Source organism: Ixodes scapularis, unplaced genomic scaffold, assembly GCF_016920785.2.
Source record: "Ixodes scapularis isolate PalLabHiFi unplaced genomic scaffold, ASM1692078v2 PGA_scaffold10__122_contigs__length_95168666, whole genome shotgun sequence".
Classification (NCBI taxonomy): Eukaryota; Metazoa; Arthropoda; class Arachnida; order Ixodida; family Ixodidae; genus Ixodes; species Ixodes scapularis.
In genome coordinates, this window is record NW_024609836.1 from 94243116 (window position 1) to 94265407 (window position 22292).

Sequence of the window (22292 nt, forward strand, 5' to 3'; positions counted from 1 at the left end):
AGTAGTGAAGTTCTGGGTGAATTCTGTAGCCGAAGAGCTTCACTCGAGATGTCTAGCAAATCGTTATTTCGAAATTCCATGACTTTTCCAGGTTTTCCCTGACAATTTCAGGTGAAATTCCCTGACCAATGTAGAGGCGGTGAAATATATAAGACCATTACAACACAAGGCATTGAGCATTGATAACTTTGAGGATCATTTTGCACTGGCTTAGTCCAACTTGCATATTCCGAAATATTCGGGTTTGTCCAGTTTGGATTAAATGAGCACTTTCTTACCGCCGACATCGTCAGTGAAAGGGCCACTTCCGGAAACACGATGAAAACACGACGTTGAACCACACACATCAATAACCGAATGGCAGCATGACGGCATGGCCGCCAGATGCACACTTTCGGATACTTTCGACTTAAGGCTTGGATTGGGGTCTGCGGCTTTCCCATTTGTTACTAAATCTAGTAGCTCTAACTGGATCGAGCCAAGTGTCGTGCCCTCAATCCAATCCAATACTTGGACTGGATTTGTCGGCTGTTCCCTTTGCATCGGGTAGTGCACCCTACATGGGGTGAGCAGGGCCCGCATTCCCCTCTAAGCAGAATTGATTGCCTATTCTTCTGCCCCCAAGTCCTCAAGTCTTTGCTCAGGGCACTCAATGGCATTTCCGGCTCACTTCCCCTGACTGGGCTCACTTTGTGACAATGTCCCTGACGATTCCCCGATTTTTCCCGCTAACTAAAATTTCCCTGACAATTTCCGGTTTTCCCGGTCGCTAGACACCCTGTTCACTAGTCTTTTTTGTTTCACTAATATTTTTTTTTCCTCTTTTGCATTTGTGTTACATCTTTCCAAAGACCACATTAAAAATTAAAAAGAAAACATGTAATTATTTACCCATTTTTGTTTCCAAACTAGCTGTCCATAGTAGTCTGTACTCTAGGTTTCTGTATTTAACATAACGAGTCAGAGTTGCCTGGGCGCACATCAATCATATTAACGAGACATGACTGTATTGTGTTTTTTAATCGCGAAAACAGATATTCTCGTGCCATGTTGGACCCGAGTCTGCGAAACTTTATAAACAGTCACTTGGTGAACTAACAGTTTTATTTGATTTTTATTTGGTGCACTCCGATAGCATTTTAAGTGAAAAGTATTATGTCGTGTTCGCGCTGACAGTGTCGCACATTGCATCTTCACTGTAACATTTCTTGCTAACGTAGATACTGCGCGTATTATTATTTTTTTTTCTGCACAGCAACAATCGTTTAAAAGTGAGTGTAAATTTTTTATTTTTTTTTTTTATTTAAATGATTGATCAATTGCGTCAACGAGTGCGAAAAATGCTGCATCTGTTTAGATTACCTGGAAGGCGCCGACGACGAGTGATGGACTGTCAACTGCTGGATGTAAGGTAGGCAAGCAGAACTTACAATCCTTTGCCATAACAAGCGACATGGCATGTGCAAACCCTAAATTTTCAAGGAAAACCTACCGCGGGAGCGATACTGCCGGTACTGCGGTAGGGAACAGCGGTATGGCATGGCCGAGGGTCTGCAGCATGTTGGATTTTAAGTGGCTTCGTCTTTGCAAACGGCTAGGAAGCCACTCAACCCAGCTCAACGGCATCAAAAGTCATAACTAAAACATTAGCGTTCCATTTTATGAACATGGTTTTTGCTTCTTATTTTAGTTTCGCAATCAATCAATAGAGCAACGAATGGCCGATTCGTTGCAGTGATGAGCGCCTCCCACCGCAAAAGCGCTGCTGAGCGCCCTGTCTACCCAGCAATCGACTCCACTGCATCTATGAGTCAGTAACCGGGACTTGCCGGAGCCACACATGCACCGAAAAATAAAAGGCGCCACTTGCCTCGACCAGGCGTTTGTACTGGAGGAAGTTCTGCCTCGCCCAGGCCCTCTCGTCCACGCCGTTGCGTCTTGAGAAGGCGCCCTCCAGCTTAAACTTTTGCCACAGCTGAAAAAACGCACACACACACACACGAGGATGCAAAGCCGAGTTTGCACAACAAAACTGGCTAACTGTGACCCAGTGGATCTCAAACGGGGACCCGCAGGCCACCCTTTGGTAGGGTCCCCGAAGACCTTGTTGGGGTCCTTGAAGCCCTTGACCATCCCAGTCAAACCGTGCAAGTTTTTTGTTGTTGTTGATGCTGGTTCTTTTACAAAGCTAAATGAACCAAACCCTGTGCACTGAGTGAGTGGGGTTGATTATTCTCCCCTTCGAAGCTTCAAAGTTGGTTTGCATGCATTTAGTTTTCTCCATTTACACTTTTGTCACTGGAAAGATCCAATGCGGAGAGCAAGTCGTCTGCATCTTGCGCAGGGGTTGCGGAGACGTCGAAACGATGCCGAGCTCTTATTGGCCGATTGAAAAAAAATAGTGGGTAGATCTCAATGCTAGATGCTTCAAGGTCTACCCACTATTTTTTTCAATCGGCCAATAAGAGCGCGGCGTCATTCTGACGTCACCGCAACCCCTGCGCAAGATGCAGACGACTTGCCCTCCGCATAGCACCCCCCCCCACCCAGTGGGAACATCAGTGGTTGAAAATCACTGCTAGAGTTTTCCAACGCTGATCACCCAGGTAAAAAATGCCGAGTCAGCGGGCCGTAGGCACGTGTCTAGTATTCCGCAGAAGAGAGCTACTGCGCACGCACTGAACACGCTCGACAGCCCATGAACGTGATGCCCAACGTGTACCACTGCCTGTCATTATTTGGGAATGCGACGACGGAAGAATGTACACAAGATGTCAGAGCTCGCTGGCGGTAAGCTACCGCGCAAGTGAATCGTTGGCCCCTTGAAAAGACTATGTAGTATCAGTTTCTCGACACACTGGGTTCGGGTTTTGTGCAGGGGTGGCCGAAGATGGTGCATTCGGAGCATCAAGATTTAAAAAACTTAACTTCATTCAGTAAAGACTAAGAGCACAAATTGGACGTTTAGGGAGGGGAGTGTACTCAAATGATACATACATACTGTGTCTCTAGACTTCATTCGTATGATTAGGAGGTATTTAAATTATTTTCTATCTATATAAACACCCGTGTGGGTGTTCATTTGGGGCTTAAGATGGGTGTTCCAAGTGACGCTGCATTGAGAATGAATAAACGTGCAAGTGTAAAGAAGCAATTTTCAAGCTTCTGGCCGTCACAGAGCCGCAATGCATTCTGCATGGCAGGTCTTGTGCAACAACATAAAAATTTTTTTTTCATTATTTTTTTTTTCATAACTGTTTTCTTATTTGGCGTGGAGCCCCACAAAAGCTCTTGAAAAACACCAAGGGTCTGCGGACCACAGTTCGAGAACCACTAGGATAAAGTAAGCCCACCGTTCCAACGCTCATTTTCTCTACCCATGTGGGGCAGCAGTCCGCACTGCGCATCTGTACCAAAGCAGCCAACGCAAGAGCAGCGGACTAAGTCAAACCTTGTAAGCCTGGAGCATGGCGAGGCAGTCGCTGAAGGATCCGTCCGCCCAGGCAAGTCGAGACCTGGAGACGTCGAAAATAACATAAACAAACCGAACGGCGATACTGGCGTCGTAATGCCACGGCAGTTATCAAATCGAAGGCCCACGTATTCGTCAAAAACCCTAATTATAATAAACAGTTTAAAAAATAATTCTCCCAATAAAACAGCAAGCTATGGACAGGTCTCACTGTCTTCTCTCACTCGATCAGATTTCCAGCTTATAGAGACATACAGAATTAGTACCTTTGTTCCCTTTCATCTGAGTGGAGAATAAAGCAGAAGGTACACGACTGAGAGTATCTCTGTGAGCAGGCAATTCCCTGCATGCACACTGGGCTCAATGAAGGTGTTGGAGGCAAGGTGCATGCCTAAAGCTCTGCTCCCACAATGGGAGCAGTGTAAGGGTATATTCACACGGTGTTTTGGCGAGTCCAGCGTCGCGAAACTAGGTTTTGGGCAAACAGGTGTACCGCCTGAACGCAACAGATAGAGACGTGCTCAAACGAAAAGGGTGCTCACTATCCTCGCTCTTGGAGAGAGATTTTGCTGAAACTTTACCAAGGCCCATCGATCACCCGAAGAAGAAACACGGCCACTGACAACGGCTGCTCGTCATCGCTGTGACATCTGACCTTCGAGGCGGAGTGAACTTTCAGAGGCCGATTTTTGGCTGTTTTTGTATCCGGGCCAAAGCTGACAAAAGAAAACAAACACGGCGGAGGGTGACCGATGAGCGGAGAAGCGGTGCGTACGGGTGGTACGGGTTGGACGTATGGGCTGGCAGAGTGATGCAAATTCCTTAAAAGCTGCAACGAGTGCAATCTCAGCATATAAACATAATGACTGGAGATAACTGATCAATTAGAGGTGCAAGACTACAAAATACGTCGAGATCATTTGTCTGTTCTTTGACGTTTGCAGTCTTTCCTTAGTGGCAGGCTTAGTGAACCGAGTGAGCCAAATCCGACAAAGTTTATTGATTGATACTAATAAAGCAAACTGTCTCTTCAAACTGTCCGTACATGCTTCATATCGTTTGCTGTGAAACACTCAATTTCTGGTGCAGATGACAAAGCTCAGCGAAATCCTCACGAGCCAAAATGTTGCAGCTTTCGTGCGCCAAACTCGACACGCAAACTAGCCGATTGCTCAAAACGTTGGTTTCGTGAAACCGTTGTACGTTGAAAAAATGCGTCGTGTGAATAAACCTTAAGCTTAATTTCATTGAAACCATATTACTGAGTGAATAGCACTTAGTAGCACGATCATAGTGGTGAGTGATACCATTTCACTCAAAAGTCTTGAATGTCACTGCACTGTTACATACAGAGACATGTAGTTGCAATATAAGATTTGAAGCAGAAGCGCTACCTCCAGTGGAAGCTTTCTAACTCTGATAACACATCGATACAGGTGCAGCCAAAGCAGTACAGAAGTCAATGAGCACGAGCTGGAGGCTGAGCATCTTCAGAACAGACTGCAGTGCCACTGGGCAACTCGGCAGTTTTCTCTAGTTCATCTAGTTCCGAAATCGCGGGAAGTCACAAACACAAAAGGGAAAGGGGCTCACTTGTAAGCCTCAATGAGCTTCTGGAAGGGCCTCGAGAACATAGACTGGACGGAGAGGCAGGCCGCTGCAATGGGAGAAGGCGAAAAATCAATCGTACATTGAGAACTTAGTTGTACGGCAACAGTTTAGCCGTACAGCAGCAAATCAGCCGCACGACAACAGATCAGCCATAGGGCTACAGATCAGCCACAGGGCAACAGATCAGCCGTATGACAACAAATCAGCCGTAAAGCTACGGATGGACTGGATGGTAAAAAAACAGCCGCAGGACTACAGATCAGCAGTACAGTCGCGGGCACGGACTGTGGGGGTCGGGTGTGAGGAAAGGCGAGAGGACAGGTGGCCACTTGCCGATGATGATGCAGTCTTCGAGGCAGTCGAAGACGAAGCCAAGGATGATCATCTTGGAGATGCGGACGTCCAGGGGCAGCTGGGCCATCACCCTACCCACAAAGGTAAGGTCCCCGTCGTAGGGGCTGAAGGAGCCCATGGCCCCCATTGTCAGGGCGCTCACCTGTGCACAGAGGGGGGCATCTGAATGCAGGCCCGAGCAGGCACAACTACGGTGCCTGGATTGTGTGACTGGTGCGTTCAAAGCTGGTTCGCACACGAACGTGCAAAGGCCCGCTCACACACTTGTGTTTGCTTCCAACCCAGTTTTTGGAATCTTTTTTTTTTTTTTTTGAGAGAAAAAACAAAGGCACGTTGGTGCCATCTATGAAGTCCCTGAAACCGCACTTCACTCCGTTCACCCCTAAGCCGAGACTGCGGTGGAAGGAAGCTACATCCTAGTTGAACCAGCCGCCTCTCTTTTACACGTCATCCCCCTCCCATCCCTACCCATGTACAGAGGTCAGGTGACAAAAGGGAGGCGGCCGATTGGTCCAGCAGGCACGTAGCTCCCATCGCAGTCTCAGCTTCGGGCTGAACAGAGGACAGGGAAAGGTTTTGTGGGATTTCCTGAGACCAAATGTATGTGCTCTCTATGAAAAATGATGGTTTAAAACAATGTCAAAAGTTTTTCAAGCAAAGAAAGAATGATGCGCAGAGAGAAATAGGAAATGTATGGAAACTGCAGGTGTTCCACTGCCACCCGATAGAAGGCGTCAGCGTGTCCTCTTGTCGCGAGGGATTTTAAGGGGTTTTAAAGGGAAGCTAAACCACTTTTCAAGAAATCTAAGTTAGGAACAAACTTCTATAGTTTGTCCCACAAACTCAGTTATTGCACTTATTTTGGACAGCCCCAAAACAATCTGCAAGTACTTTCTGATTTTTTCAAGCATCACTCTTTCATTGTGGGCCTGGAAAAATGCTCACGATGCTACGGGCAACCGCATCTCATTTGGTCTCGCAAATGCCGCAAAACCTTCAGTCCGGTTACTTGTGGAGCAGACGCGCCTAGATGCGCGCACTTGCCTCCTTGAGCACCAGGATGGCACGCTCGATGTCTCCCAGGTCCGGCGGGTCCAGGCACAGGGCAAGCATGGCCTTGGGCTCGTCCAGGTCCAGCTTCTTCACCTTCAGCACCGTCAGCTCCAGCGGACAGCGCTGAAACCGGAAGCACGTCCAGTGGCATTACCATAATGTCCCGAAAGGACCCTCGAAAGATGGCCCATCTCGGTTTGAGGCATGATTCTTGCAAAAAAAAAAAAAAAAACACTAAAAGATGGCCCTGTTAGGGTCTTCATTAGCTCCACTTGGAACACCTTGAAGACGATGTTCGATCGACCAAGATCACTTTGCTACTAGGTCTATCGGCAGAAACCACTCGCAACTAAAGCAAGTGAACGCAACAGCGACCGTGCCATCATCCTTAAGGAGATGAATAGTGGCCGTAACAGCTACAACAATTTTTTTTTAAAACTTTCTTGTTCATTTTTTGGAAGTTAACCCACCCCATGCAGTTCAAAGATGCATCCTAGAGCAGAGAAAGTGCTTAGTCGGTGGTGAGTTATTGTTATTGTTGCATTGTATGTGTAAACAGGCATTTATTTTCACCCAATTTGTTCTCGATTCTAAGTAATGTTACCCTAGGTCTCGGTTTCGAGCTTTCGTGCACAGACGGGAAAAGGCTGCTCGAGCTCGGACACCTTACGGATTGAAGAACAGCTCACCTTCATCTCGGGGATGCCGTAGCTGGGAAGGACGTTGTTGTAGAAGTCCTCCGGTATCATTCGATACAGGCGACCCTCAGACACGCGACCGGCGCGCCCTGCCAAAAACCTCATTGTGAGACCTCTGGCGTGGTGCGTGCAATTCCAATATCAAGCAGCTGCACCGCGATGAATGCGCGTTGCTGCGTGTCACTTCGTTGCGTTCGAAACTGCCACGCTCTCATTACGTGTGATGGAGCCACGCCGCTGCACGTGGCTTGTCAGGTGCGACGAAGCTGTGCGGCAGATAGATGTGGCCCACTGTGGCTAGAAAACTACCGAGCTAGATCGAGAAAATGAAACCTGGTTTTCTCAGCCAGCACGAATAAACTATGCGTCGCAAAAGGCTGAAGCTCTGCGAGATAGTGGCACTAGCGGCGGCGTAAAGTAAGAGAGTTTGGGCACGTGGCATTACCTGGATCGAAGGATACAAAAGAAAAACCTAATTTCTCTACGGGCCGACGTCCGCCTAAGCCTAATATTCGTCGAACCGAAATTTGAGATTGCAATCTGACCCCCTCCTGTCGGTAGCAGAGCTTGGCAGAGCAGAAAGAATTGTTTGGTGTGCCCCAGGCAGACGACACTACTAACACAGCAAAATAAGATATCGTCAAGGGTAGGAGGCTTTTGACGCATTTATTTCCGTTGAAACGGCAGAACTGATTGGCAGTAGTCACGCGTCTCTTAAAGCCTCTTCCGGAAGTAGTCTGCAGAAAGCTCTTTCCTTCCCACTCACCCTGCCTCTGCTTGCAGTTGGCCTTGGACGCCCACTCCATCTTGAGGCAGGAGTACTTGGTGTCCGGGTCGCACACGAGGCTCTTGGTCAGGCAGAAGTCGATCACTGTCAAAGCAGAGGGGCCTCGAGTCAGGTCGCCTCGCAGAACTTTACTTTATCTGCGCACGCAGTCAGAGCCTGCCTAAGAATCGCAACCCGTGCTTTCCAACGTAACCGCGCAATACGCTGAGCCGTGAGAATGTCGAGGCCTCGGAACGCAAGTTAAAAGCTGGTTCACACACTCGAACCATCCACCGAATAACCGTGGAACACTGCGTTTCCGTGCATTTCCCATTTCTTTTCACGCACCATTGCTTCTTTCTTTGCTCGAAAAACTTTTGACCATGCTATTAGCTAACATTTGTCATAAATACTACATTTGATCTCACAAGTACCGCAAAACGTTCGCTCTCGTGAAATGCAGTCCCAGGGTTACTCCATAGACGGCGCGGGCGTGCCAGTGTGTTCTTTCGTCGTAAGAGATTGCAAGAGCTCGAAACTGAAACTGGACAGGGGAGGAAGAAATATAAAGGAGGAGAGAGTTGCCGGAAGTCACGTGAATACACCCACTGCATTTTCCTTTTTTTTTTTCTTTTTGTTTTGAGCGCAGCTTTTAGGGGCTCGTTTCCAGCCTGAGCGGCGTCAGCGTCGCCGTTGGCGTAATCGCGCCCCTCCTCCTCCTCCTCCTCCTCCTCCTCCTCCTCCTCCTCCTCCTCCTCCTCCTCCCCTCATTATCTAGTATGGTCCGAGGGGTCACGTGACCTCGGGAAGAGGGGGTCACATGACCCGTTTCCAGCCTGTGCAACGTCGGCGTAACAGCGCCCCTCCCCCTCCTCCTCCTCTCATTATGGTCCGAGGGGGTCACGTGACCTTGGGGGGAGGGGGTCACATGACCCGTTTCCAGCCTGTGCGGCGTCGGCGTAACCGCGCCCCTCCCCCTCCTCTCCTCCTCCCCTTGTTGTCTAGTATGGTCCGGGGGGGGTCACGTGACCTCGGGGGAGGGGGTCACATGACCTTGGGGGAGGCAAGGAGGAGGAGGGGGGAGGAGGAGGAGGGGGAGGCGAGGGGAGGAGCTTGAAGGACGAGGAAGCGGTGAAGGAGAGGGAGGGGGTGGAGGAGGAGGAGGGGAGGAGGACTAGCAGGCATGATCACGAGGGAGGAGGAGGAATATACCCTCCCCTCAGTACCCTTCCCTCCTCCTCCTCCTCAAGAGCTGCGCTCCAATTCGGCGTTACAGGGAGTTGTGAACGGCTTTCACTTTTTTTTTTCATTTTTCTAGAGCTGCGCTCCAATTCGGCGTTACAGGGAGTTGTGAACGGCTTTCACTTTTTTTTTTTCATTTTTCTGGTTGTGCAAAGCAGACGAAAAATGCACACGTCGCGCAGAAAATGCAGAATTCAAGCAATTCGTGCTTGACGTTTGCGTGTTTTTCAAGCTCTTACAAGAAGGGGCGTCAATGTCTTTGCACGAATCAGCTTGGTGGTGTGGCGTGTAGTACAGGATAAACCCTAATGGCCTTGATGGGTAAACAATTTCTTTTGCAAAGCTAGACAGATTCGCTGGTACCACGACAACAGTTCTCCAGTGATACGAAGTCATGTTGAGAATTATGCAGAGAATGCACAGCAAGCTCCCGGTTTTCTGTGCAACTTTTTTGTAGCGTGGGCTACGCTGGCCGAGGTTGAGCAGTTTTGCGCGGCTCGCATAATGAGCTGTGCTTCGTGCTGTGCGACCGCGAGGAGCAGTGACGTCACACGGCGCACAGCTGGCGCGCCAGAGACGCCACCGCCGCCGCGCGCGCCTTGCCGGTTTGCACATTCCAGAGGAATGTGCAAACCGGCAGACGCCGCGGCAGACGCACTGGCGCCGCCGTGTGTCCAGCTGTGCGCCTCCGTTGCGCAGTAGCCAAGTCTGACGCTGCACCGGAGCCGCTTGATAGCGCCTCTCATTTTGTGCGCATAAGCTCACGCTACGTATATCCTGGCATAGCCGAGCTAAGCCACCGCAATTTTTGTTTTTTCAATCAACGTATTTGCAGTTTTTTAGAAGCCACAAAAAATAAGTACTGGTTGATATTTCTTTCTATCTTTAATACTGAATATGTGCGTTTGATGACGTGCAAATTTGATTACATTTGATGTGTGCGTGTCAAAAATAGAAGACGGCACGTGACCATGAAGAAGAGAGTGAGCGCGACTTAGACCGGCCAGCTCTCGATCGGCGGTTATCAGACAAAAAGGAAACGAATTTCAACCCGCAAATTGTGCTCTCGGTAGTTGGGCTCTCATGTCACGTACAAAAAGAACCTTGGCGAGCCTAAATGCCCTGCCAGCGCCCCTTTAAGGGTGTCTCGATAAGAACAGTAAGAACAGCAGTCTTTGAACACTTGCCGGGGCGCCAAAATGCGGCGACGGAAAGTGTCGCTCCTCAAACAATCAGCTGTTTAACTTGTCAAACATGGCGACGAGCAAATATCTCGTGATTTCGACTCACCATACTTGATGTCTGGCACTGTGATGGAGCTTTCCGCAATGTTGGTTGATAGGATGATCTGGAACGTGAAGCGAACCGTCCATCCATCCATCCATCCGTAGATGTCCACCACTCCGGCAAAATTTTGACAGTCACCGTTGCCTCAAAATTGGTTCAAAACATTAATGAACATATCTGGTCTATACTCGTTTTCACGTCAAGAATGCCAGTAAAAAAAAGTTTGGCTCCTTGCGGATCATATCTAATTTCTCCCTTTGTGTAAGGAATTACGTTTTATGTAGGTGCATTTTAGATTAGATATATGTTATCTTATCAAGAGGTAAATGCTTCAAATGCCAAAAGCGTTGCTTCTTTCTCCGACAACCACATCTTGTAAGAAGTACTCTGTGTGGTGTATGAAAGTATAGGACCCCAAATTACAAGTAACAATAATTTTTTTTTTTTTAAGATGTTTTAATGTAGATCTTAGAGGCTCTACAAGCAACACTGAAAATGCGACGTCAGTGATGCCATACGGGACAATATGGGGCCAGTATAGCTGGTTGCTGGTTAAGGGGGGACGTAAATCTTTGGTGCCAAAAATTTTCTAAATTTTTTTTTATATGGTGATTTTAAAAGTTAGTTATTTTGTCAAGTTCATAATTCTGTGGATCAATAGTAGAGCTACAATATCAATTTTTAACATCTACGCAGGCTGAAGTTTATGCCAAAAAGGCATTTTCTCAAAGCACAAATTTTGGACTTCTTGCAGATTTGCAGGAGGGATATCTCAGCATCTAAAGCAGATGCTGACTTTTTTGCAATACGTTGCTAAATATGCGAGGCATACAACGTTGAGAGCAGAATCTTTACTATAAGCCTAGGACCTTCGATGTGTCGTAAAATTACTAATGTTCAATCTCAAGAGTACTTCCAACACTGTATTCTTTATATACTTCAAAGTATCTAGTCACGCATTAAACATAACTTTTTGTTTAGTAAATGTTTCCCTATTCTTCCTAAAAACAAGGGCAGGTGAGTTTTAATTATTTTGAGGACTGTACTGCCGACCGAAAAACTGGCCAGATATTTGCAATCAGCAAGAAAAACTGAACAAGCTCGCGAATTTTCAACGAGTTCCTTCAAACAATAAGGATGAAACCTCCAAGACCAGCGTGTCCCCTTAACCTCACTGCACCGAAACAAAAACATGCGCTAAATACTGTGCTTTTCGGACGTCACCTCGCCAGAGAGTGCGAGAAAACTTTCCCGTTGGTTTTGGCGTCGCCATCATTTGCCGTTTTCTCGGTAGCCATTTCAAACTTAGGGATAATGAATGGCATTCTGGAAAGAGCGAAGCCTGGACGTTCCAGAAACCTGTTTAGTTCGGGTACCCCGAAAAATCCGCCGGAGCCACCCCCTTCGAACTACCTATCCTCGGGGGCGCCGAGGCGCCGGCGGAGGTCACGGACCTTTCGGTAGCCTCTCTCGGGCGGCCGGAAGACAGACTGCTGCTCTTGCTGGGTGACGGTCGAGTGTAGTGGCAGGACGGTCCACCTGCGGCAGGAAGGATGAATTGCACCAACGCACGGTGTCGTCGGGGTCGATCGGCAAACCGACACTGCTCGACGAAAAGCCGCCACTGATCCCAAACGGACGGAGGATTACGAATGAATTGCCATCAAACCCGTTTCCAGATGCTCCGGTGGCCAACCGTTTAGTGCAGAAACGTTTCAGAAGCCGGGACCCATCACGATGATACAAATTACTCAGACTTGACGTAACACAAAAAAACAAACAAAAAAAAGTTTTCAGCACAATATTTACGGTGCGAGACTCCAACATTAGTTCCGAAATTTGCTCCTATTTCGGTCAGTTACTCTGAACTATAAAGGTGATTTGAAATCGCAAAAATGGAACTCGCGACGTTGCACTAAAATAACTTTGTTTTTCCTGGGAATTTTATTTTGTAATATGTGTATACTATCAAAGCACATCGTTTTTTTTTAATTTTTAGTTTAGTGGTTTCTTAAAGCAAATTCCCATTATAAAAAGAAAAGCATATGTAGAAGGTATAAAATTGCAAGTAAGATTTTCTTCATCTAACCGTGCTCAGCTCTCTAACCAGTTATTACTGGTACTATTGCAGATTTTCAAAAAAAACTCTGGAGCTTGTCAATGTGGATCGCAGCGTATGAGGCATCGTTACAGCAGAAAAGTCGATGGTATGCTTTCTTACATCACCAATTCTAGGATGAAACACATGGAAATCTGGAGTTCCAGCCTTAACCTACCTCAGTGAGACACCGTCGTCTCTCAACATGTCGGTGAGGGTTGAGATTTCTTCGTACCCTGCACAAGACATGGAACTGTTGAGCAATCGCGACTCAACAGACACGCAATGTTTCGGAAGCACACTTTCATAAAAAACTCCAGCACAAGCTGTGTTTGCCCAAGTCTACCGAGTCTAAGAAGGGTTCCACAGTGTCAACGACCAACGTCGGAAAAAAAAGCTGCTCTTCGTCTAGTTGCACACAAAGTGGAGGTTGAGGCAACGGATGAACGAGTGCACGGCGCCTAAAGAAGACATCCAGGGTTCGTGAAGACGTCAGCTGTGTGCCGAGAAACAAGGTGGATTGAGCAGTAGGATCTTGAAATCCACCTACGCCCTCTGCGGAAGTCTACGCTCGATATACCTGACTTCCAAGTACAGGTGATATTAACGTTACTAAAGCAACTCAGTTATAAAGCTGCCACAACAGCCTGCTGTGCCACAGAAGCCTGCCAAGATGACTACACTAAGCAAAAAAATTAAAAAGAACGAGGTAGCCTTACATTTGGGTGTACACAATAACAGGTGCGAACCGAAGGTAATCTTTGGCTAACGCCTACTTAAAAAGATGACGCGCGTGGAGCATCGTTTTTTGTTGTGATGCACGTGAAACGCCGCCTTGCGGCTCCAAAGGGAGCCAAGGCGGCATTTGGTAGATGCGCCGCGCGCATCTACCGGTAGTTGTTTCAGAGTGCACAACGGCACTCTGAAACAACCACTGGTAGATTCGTCGCGTGACGCTTGAGAGATAGGCATGTGTGGAAGTTATTAAAACGCGACAAATAAGTGCCCACAAAGACACTCGAGAAAGCATAATTCGAGGTAACTGAACGGTAGTACAGAACCACGCCAACTTTCCTTTGCCACGCGCACAGCTGTGCTCCGACGGTCTTCGCGATTCTACCGCAACAACTGTGAGTCGATCGGCCACTTACCTGGCAGGAACACCAAGACGGTGCCACGCACGGGAGCAAACCTCTCTGTGGGGGTGCCGTCCCTGCGGTGCGAGCAAGACGGGATAAAGGTGGAGCCCCAAGATACACCTCAGAGTAACACCACACTTGAGCCGTCTTGGTGCACAGAGGAAAGCTCCGGCTGTTTTTTGAGCTACCCTATCTGAACATATTTTCGAAATGCCCAGGCTTTACTCCTTCTGGCACGCTATTTATTACCTCTAAATTCAGAATAGCTATTAAGTGGTAACTCTGGTACAGTTTCCCGATTTTAGGGTTACGACTGTTTTAAGTGAAGGAAGTGTCCCTGAATTACGAGGAGCAATAATTTTTTTTATTCGATGCCTTGTGTAGTTTTGTAGATATCCTATCTCAAAGCTTTGTTTTGGGGGGTCTACGACGAAACCGAAACTACCCGCTCGAGCACGATGGCAACCCTTGTGATTGGCCGCATGGCCATCGCACGATGCAAAGCTCGTATCGTGGTACCACCAAATGTACGACTGGCCTAGTCGTAAGAGTAGTTCCGATCAGTCAGGTAAGAGGCTACGGCTGTTTTACAGTTATGCTGTGTGAACATCGAACATCTGTAGCAAGTGTTAACAGACATTGCCGCCCAAAAAGCGAGCTTGCCACGATGAACGCAGGCTCGGCACAGGTTCCGAATGAGACCCCACTTATCTTCTGAGAAGAACCACAAGCTTGGTGGTGTGCAATGCACGTTGCAGAAGTGCTGGAAGATAATTTTAAGTTGGCGCTGAGTGAATGACACCTTCAGCACTTGAGTGAGCAGGGAGTCATTAATCTTTGTGAGCGATCGCCGACGAGCACTTACAAACTTTTCCCGCTACAACATAACGTAACAAGCAGAAATCGTCTGCTGGGACAGCTGAAAATGCAGCAAAAAAACAGAGTGAAAGAAGTGGCGGTACAAAAAGTAACCTCCTCGACCCCCCGAATAGCTGGTGGTAGCATTTTTAATATTGGTTTTAGTGTTGATAGCGGTTTCACAATAGTGTAATATTTTGGCAGTGCTAGTATTTAGTCTCCGCAAACCGATATAAGTAATTTATTTTGTATCGAATTTTGACCGGAGCTACCCTTTAAGGATACGACAACTAAAGAGGATGCCAAAACCAATGTGCAAATTTTCCTGCCCTCTCTAGTGGGGTGACGCCGGACGTTGTACAACTTGCTAGTCGTGTGGGAAGTCTAGGCGACACGCTATTTCGCGCACGTTTCTTTGTTTTGCTAGCGCAAACTTAATTAGCCTCCACCACTTCACTCCATCAAACTTCTTGCAACTCACTGCGAAACAGCAGTACTGCGCACGTATGCGAAGCGCAAGTTTGTCTGCTTTTTTTTTACAAAGGGTGTGGTGACGTCAGAACGCCAAGCTCCGGTTGGCTCTGATTGAAGGATAGTGGGCCAACTTGCCCACTATCCCTGCAAAAGAAGCAAACTTGAGCTCCGCACTGACAACTGACATCACATTTTTAATGTTGGCAGTAGAGCATCTCGGCCTCTCGAACCAAATTCTAAACTTCAATAACTTAGCGAAGAAAAATTACACTGATTTGTGATTTGGGTTGTTAGTTCGGATGCGTCTATTAATGTACTTTTGAGGCAAATAAGTGACTATCGCAATTTTGCCAAAGCTCTCCTTTAAATTCATTAATGCCAGTTGTCAGAAGCTTTACCTGGAATCACATTAAACGGCTTTCCGTCCTTACGAGACGTTAAAATTGTCCACGACAGAGCAAATGGACGTCACCCGAGCTTCCCCACATCGCATCTAAAAATTAAAAATAACACTTTCGACTCAGCGACGCGACCAAAACGTTACTCACGTCTGCTCGGACACCTCGAGCTTGTCGAACGCCTTCACGAGGCGATGGGCCAGCACAAACGACTCCAGCGGAATGGACGGGTCGTTCTCATCGAACTGGGGAATCTGCAACCACACACGGCAAGATGGGCTCACACTTGGATTACGTACGAAGTAGATTTATTGTATTATGTACGAAGATTACGTATAAGGTAGATTACATACGAAGTAGATTCAACTAAGGTTATGTATGAGATTACGTACAAAGTAGATTTAACCGCATCTGTCAGTGTACCCGCACGAGACCCGTGGCGCCTGGAACATGTCTCTGACAGTCATAAAAGTGTCGCACTGTCGCAATCCCTACTGTGTCGCAGGTCGCTCTCTGGCTTGGCGATCCGTGGAGGCTTCGACCTTTGCGGCGTCGTACGTTGCCAATTCGGGACCACTTTCATCGCGCGGGCGGAACGGGACGCTAAATGGACTCGTTGGAGATGTGTCCCAAGTGCCGTGGCGGCACCTGGTGCTGCGGAGCGGCGGGACGTGCTACTCACCTCCCCCAGGGTGCGTAGGCTGTTGATGTAGTACTCCTTGACTGCCATCATCTTGCCCGGGATCTCCACGACGGGGGCCGGCTCCAGCTTGTTGAAGAACGACGTCGAGAAGTACTCCGCAAAGTAGGTCACGTCAATCGTGGCGGACATCAGGATCACCTGTCCGGCCAGGGCCAAACTGCCGTCAGCGGAAAAGTCTAGTCCCCCAAAGCTGCGCCGCATCTTTTAACGCGGAGTGTGCTTTATGGTTAGTTTTCTACGAGAAAACCGTCATAAAAGAGCGCCGTGAACGAGCGCCGTGAATGAGTGTCATGGATGAGTGTTACAAAACGTTAAAATTGTATATAAAAAAAAAGTGTGCAGTTTGTGCAAAACACATTTTGCATTCCCCGGTCTTTGTCAGCATAATCAAACTTGCATAATTTTAAGTTCCTCTAATGAATTTTCCGCTTTAAGGCTGGTCCAGAGATTTGTGTGCGACTGACTGCATTGCAACCACTTGTGATTGATTACAAGATAGCACACAAGCGCCATCTGCCGGGTAGCCCTGGAACAGTTCCGACCTGCAAAAAGTTCCTAGTTTTGTTCTGCATCATTCAGGGGTGGAACTCATAAAATGTACTTGGGAGCAGCCATGGGAGCAGCTGAAACAGCTGTTTTGGAGCAGGTTGGGTGCAGCCCAAACTACGTTCTGGAGCAGGCTAGGAGCAGCTCAGGTCAGTTTTCATTGCACTTCAGCTTGTCTTAGACAAGCACGGGAGCAATTTCAATTGTGCTTAGCAGCACAGATGAACATGAGTGGTCAGGGACCTTTAGTAGTCGGTGACAGGTCAAGAACGAATAGCTCCTCCCACCTCTTTGCACTTTAGTAGAGTGAATGCTGGAAAGGAGGCGAACTTCTCTACATCGTTTACTCTGAAGTGGAAAGGGGTGGGAGGAGCTTCCACTTCATTCTTGACCTATTGCCGACTATAGGTAGATGGGATAACAGTGTAACAGATGAGAAAACTTGAAACTTTGTGAGCCTTAATAGAATCAAAAATCAAGTACCCTGTGTTTCTGAAGATAGCGTCCTTAATATTTTCTGAGTGGCTTTCAACTGCTCAAAATGCAAACCAGCACTGCTTATAGCACAACCCACACGTGCTCTACATAGTAATTATATGTGCGAACCACTTGATGTGCGTAAGCAACGGATGTGCAGTTGCACGGAGGAACGGGGCGACAAATTTCGAGTTTATCCTATCGTGCAACTCAATATCGAAGCAGCAGGCTACGGTTAACGGAGATATCGTATTCAAAGCAATAAGCAGGTGCAAGGTTAAAGTATGCCGAGCAGACCGCGTGAGAGCTGCTGCCCGGCAAGGTTTCGGATCGGACCGCGTTTCAGTTCTATCAAATCACGATTTATCCTGCGGGAATGCGGTTCCAACTTCTAACGATGAAGTACTCAAAGAAATCTTTTGCTCATTTGTTTTCAACTGGCTGACGTCCGAATCCCGGGCCACAGAGCCTCAGGCAATATGACATTTAACGACTCGACCTCACCTCGGCCGACATGCTTAACCGCTTATGGTTGAAGAATAACAATCCAGTCGCAGGTGGTGTAGCGCTGAAAATCCGACCCCCGAGTTTTTTCGCGCGCTTCCGACTCGGGATACACAGGGAGAATAAAGAAAACAAAGGATTGCAAGGACGCGCTCATTGTTGCCAATCGAGTCGATAGAAACCGAAACCAAGACAAAATAAAATTTCTTTGGCGCACGTTTTGCAATTTGGCGCATAATGGTGCGAGGTATTGGCTGTGCCACAGTTTCTGCAACATGGCTCAGGATGGTGCAGACAAATGCGTCTGGCGCAAAATGGTGCAAATGGTGCAGCCGTTCCACCCCTGATCATTTTTTCTTTGTGGGATTAAAATAATTCTGAATAACGAAGTCCTGACCCATCTCCCAGTAAAATTAATTACTGCGCATAAAATAGAATAGACCGGTGTCTGCTTCGTTCCATGAGTGCCGCCATGTTTATTTATGCCGACACTGTGACACAGTAGGGGGACTGCGCTTTCTGCAACACTCAGATTTTTAAAATCCTTTGCACATGTCGTAGTGCAAGAACGTCGCAAATGCAGAGAGCTGTAAAAAGCAAAAAAATCTTGCATTGTGCCCAGCCCCCCTCCTCACAAGAGCCTGCGTTTGAAATTGTTATTTCCCATTTTTATCGCTGGGGGCTAGGATTTCGGACACTGGTCTATACACTACCCCCCGAGGCAAATATGGCCACCCTTACAATTTTATTTTTTTTGTAAAAAGTAATTGATTTATTGTCAACCATTGAGTTTAAGCAACGCGCAAAAAGAGTGGGGCAGGGCGGTGGTAATAGCAGCACCACCCACCCCCAGAGCCACCGTCACGTCATGCGCCCTTTTTGAATCTTTAGGACGGATAATGTGTAAGTGTGCACCTGGCCTCTAGGTGGTGCCCGGTCTCAAGACAAAAGCTACACAAACTTTGTTTCACAATAACTTGGCAAAATGTGGAGGCTGTGGCCCTTGTGACCCATAAGAGCAATAAAGCAAGGCGCGTGATAACACTCTATGGTCGAGGCCACGGAGGCCTCGTTGCCGACACGGCAACAGTGCCGTCCGGGACAAAAGGTAGTTCTAGACTTCTTTTTCTTTTAACCGCAATGGAACTCGCACGATTCTACGTCTGAACAGAATATATTTTTAAAAAAAGGAATAAACATTCGCCAATGTTTGGCAATCACAGCTGTGTATATTGAACGCTTCTGCTCTAAACATCGCACTGGGCCCCATCATTGGCACCCGCCGCAGATTCGCGGGGTAAATCGAGCGTATGGTTGTCTCACAAACCGTTTCCAAAAAGCTCGCTACTCTAGAGAACATAAATGTTCGAAAGCCATTTCTCTGGGTTTCTCATTTAGCGCACAAAAGTGTTGGAGCGAGACACGTGACGCGACAACACGCTCCCGTGACGTCGCGTCACGTGTCTCGCTCCAACACTTTTGTCGGGTTGCAGGGGCCGTAGCCTCGAAGGTGCGCCAAGTCGTCGTGAAACGGAGTGTCAGTGGCGCAAGCAAGCCGCCCGGTTTAGCGGGTTCGGCCGCATGCAACCATCCATCTGAAGAAACCTACCTTGACGGTCCTGGAGTTGGAGCGCAGGAACTTCCTGACGACCAGGAGCACGAAATCTGTCTGCTGGTCACGCTCGTGGACCTGGAGATTTGACAGCCGCACCACAACACTGTGTGTGAGCACAAGGAAACTAGCGGGGAAACCTGAACTAAACCTTTTTGGAGGAGCAAAAATGTGTCTGCCCACGTCAGTGTGGGCAGACACCTCACACGCCTTGTCTCCTACTAGGACCCATTCCTTGACTCAGGGAAGAAAACAAGCTAGAAACCAGAATACTTCTAAAATGGTTTGCCCGTTTTAAAAAAAAAAAGTAGAGCCCTTCCACCTCACGTGAAGAAGGAGGACCAGCGAACCTGTTGTCTTTACGACGTCTAGGACGTTGCCTAGAGGACGACGTCTAGGACGACCCCAAGGACGACTTCTTGGACGACCTGAAGGACGTCTAGGACGACCTCAAAGACGACCACGATGACGACACCTAGGACGACCTCAGGGACGACGTCTAGGACGACCTCTAAGACTACGTCAAAGACAAACTCAAGGTCCACTTCTAGGACGACCTCAAGGACGACATCTAGGACAACCTCAAGGACGGCCTCAAGGACGACTTCTAGGTCGACGCCTAGAGAAATTCAGCCTTTCCACTCTGGTGAAAATCGGAGTCGAAAGGCTGGAAAGGTTGGTGCCATCTACGAGCGACAGCGGCAACTAGACAACCAATTGTCTGGTTGCCGCTGTCGTTCATAAATGGCGGTAGCTGTCCAGAGTTCTGTGTCGACGTTTGTTTGCCCGCGAACACGATACTGGAGAAACTATTACTTAACAGCTCCACTGTAAAAAAAAGGGCAGTGCCACAACCCGCAATATTTCGAAACTAGAATTTGCACTCACCTCGTCGATGATGACGTGTGTGAACTGGTTCATGTCCTTCTGGCCAATCAGCTTCTCGAGCAGCACTCCGGTCGTCACGTAAGCCAGTCGGGTGTCTTCCGACGTCTGGTTGTCCATGCCCACCTGTGCAAACGCGCCACAACAATCGGCCAATGGAAGAGCCGGAACTCTTAGAAAGGATGTTTCCTACTGGGCGTTTCCGAGCCCCGTTCGGCCATAATTTAAGCCTAGAAGGCTCTTGTCTCTTCAACTGCACGGGAAGGAGAATGGTAAAAAACGTCTGGGTGACTCTGCTACTCGCAGATTTATGCAACATGAGGTAAAAATGCAAAAGCTCCTTTGAGACAAACAACCGAAAGCAGATCTGAGAGATCAGAGTGTACGGGGTACCGTTTGTGAGTCGCAGCGTTTCACCAAACGGTTCCTACAGTTTTCCTCCCTGCACGTAGGGAAAAACAGGACATTTTAGGTTCATATACAGTTAAATATCGTTAATTAGAACCCAAGGGGGACCGAAAAGTTGTTTGAATAAAGCAAAGTTTAAATTACCGGGAGTTTTCTCCCAGAGACATATAGGACGGGACCTGCATGTTAGTTTGAATTATCCAGAAGTTTGAATCAAGAGAGCTTAAATTAACGAGATGCAACTGTATTTTTCCCGAAACCCACGTTTGGGAAATCTGACCCCAATAAATACAATGCTTAAAGGCACCTTCGTGAAAAGTTTTGATGCACTCCGTCCATTGGCTTACTCTTACAGATTATTTTACGCCCGAACGGCGCTCGAAAACACCCTGTAGCTAGACACCGGCAAAAGAGAAGGGCCGCGGTTGCAGACGGCGCCGACAGCGACGTACCTGATAGCCGACCACCGTGCCCAGGCTCCAACCACGCTCCTGGCACACCCGACGGGCCACGCTGATGGCGGCGATGCGTCGTGGCTGCGTCACCACTATGTTGCAGTGCTGCCCTTTGGAGGCAAAGTGGTCCAGCAGGTACTGCGGCACCTGCGTCGTCTTGCCGCAGCCCGTGGCGCCTTGCACCACCACCACGGGATAGGTCTCCACCATCTTGATCAGCTGCATGGCGAGCGACGCGCAGTTGGCAGACGGCGCGCAGTCCAGAGGGCAGCGGGTTTTTCTATGCCGCGAAGCCACGGCGACCGGAACGAGGCACCCCCCGGCGCGTTTAGTTTACTGCGTCCAAAAAGCGGCCCCTCGAGTTCCGCCAGACGACGTCGAGAAAACGTCGTGCCGGTTGCAATTCTGGCGGTGTCAGAAAAGCGGCGTTGGACGTGGCAGACGGTCGTTCCGCCGTAGGTCGCTCTCCCGCTCGACGGGACTAGCAGACGGCCGGTAGTTGGGACGCCGCGCCGACGGCGACACCCGCGTTCTCTCGCGCACATTTTTCCGGGACTTCTACGCCTGACCACCGGGATTGCGACGTCTGACGGCGCGGCACTCCTGCCTCTGCGACGTCGTTCGTCACCACTTCGGAAACCACTTTCCATGCGTGGGCGGAATGGGATGCTGAGCACACTGGTCCGATACACGTTCTACGTACCCTAGCGAAGCCAAAGACTTTGACAGAAAGGGACGCGAATGAGGGGGATCTGTGGCCGAGCGTGCCGACGCGCCACGGGTTCGGAGCGTACGGAGCTAAAGCTCGTGCTTTGGAACCCAGGAATCCTGGGCTCGATTCCCAGACCCGCCTGTTGCGATCTAAAAGAGCGTCGTACTGAAGCATGTCATGCCTCGCCACGGTTTGCGGAGCAGACGACAAACCTCGTCGCTTTTTCTCGTCGCAACGACAACTCTGACGCCCCATTTCCTGGCGTCTGGCCGTTGCCATTTAAAAGACGAGGTCTGCGCCTCTTCCCGCCGAACATCGATACTAGCGAACCCACGCGGCACCGCCTAGACTGCGCCGGCATTGCAGACGGCGCCTTTCGCAACGAGTGCGATGCCACAGTGCGGCGGCGCTGAGACGGACACGTCTGCTGCTTTGTGGCTTCCCTTGTTGAGCTTCAGCATCTTTGTCGCTCGGGGCGGGTCGGGGATCGACTGACGACGACGTCACGCGCGTGCCTCGTCTTCTAGGTCGTATTGCCCC

The 22292-nt window shown here is 48.7% G+C and overlaps 1 protein-coding gene across 2 annotated transcripts in view; it reads right to left on the minus strand.

Annotated features, from left to right (window-relative positions):
- Positions 1-22292, minus strand: part of LOC8052993 (ATP-dependent RNA helicase TDRD9) — a 70922-nt gene that overhangs the window by 42764 nt on the left and 5866 nt on the right. For both annotated transcript variants that reach the window (XM_029979229.4, XM_029979230.4), the window contains 16 exons: positions 21038-21259; positions 20181-20303; positions 19290-19370; positions 16133-16291; positions 15601-15704; positions 13733-13794; positions 12760-12817; positions 11938-12022; positions 10487-10544; positions 7955-8059; positions 7180-7277; positions 6482-6613; positions 5417-5579; positions 5066-5129; positions 3452-3515; positions 1871-1975 (listed from right to left, as the gene is read on the minus strand). In XM_029979229.4, coding sequence (XP_029835089.3) covers positions 1871-1975; positions 3452-3515; positions 5066-5129; positions 5417-5579; positions 6482-6613; positions 7180-7277; positions 7955-8059; positions 10487-10544; positions 11938-12022; positions 12760-12817; positions 13733-13794; positions 15601-15704; positions 16133-16291; positions 19290-19370; positions 20181-20303; positions 21038-21259 — 1683 coding nt within the window. The remainder of the gene's footprint in view (positions 1-1870; positions 1976-3451; positions 3516-5065; positions 5130-5416; positions 5580-6481; positions 6614-7179; positions 7278-7954; positions 8060-10486; positions 10545-11937; positions 12023-12759; positions 12818-13732; positions 13795-15600; positions 15705-16132; positions 16292-19289; positions 19371-20180; positions 20304-21037; positions 21260-22292) is intronic.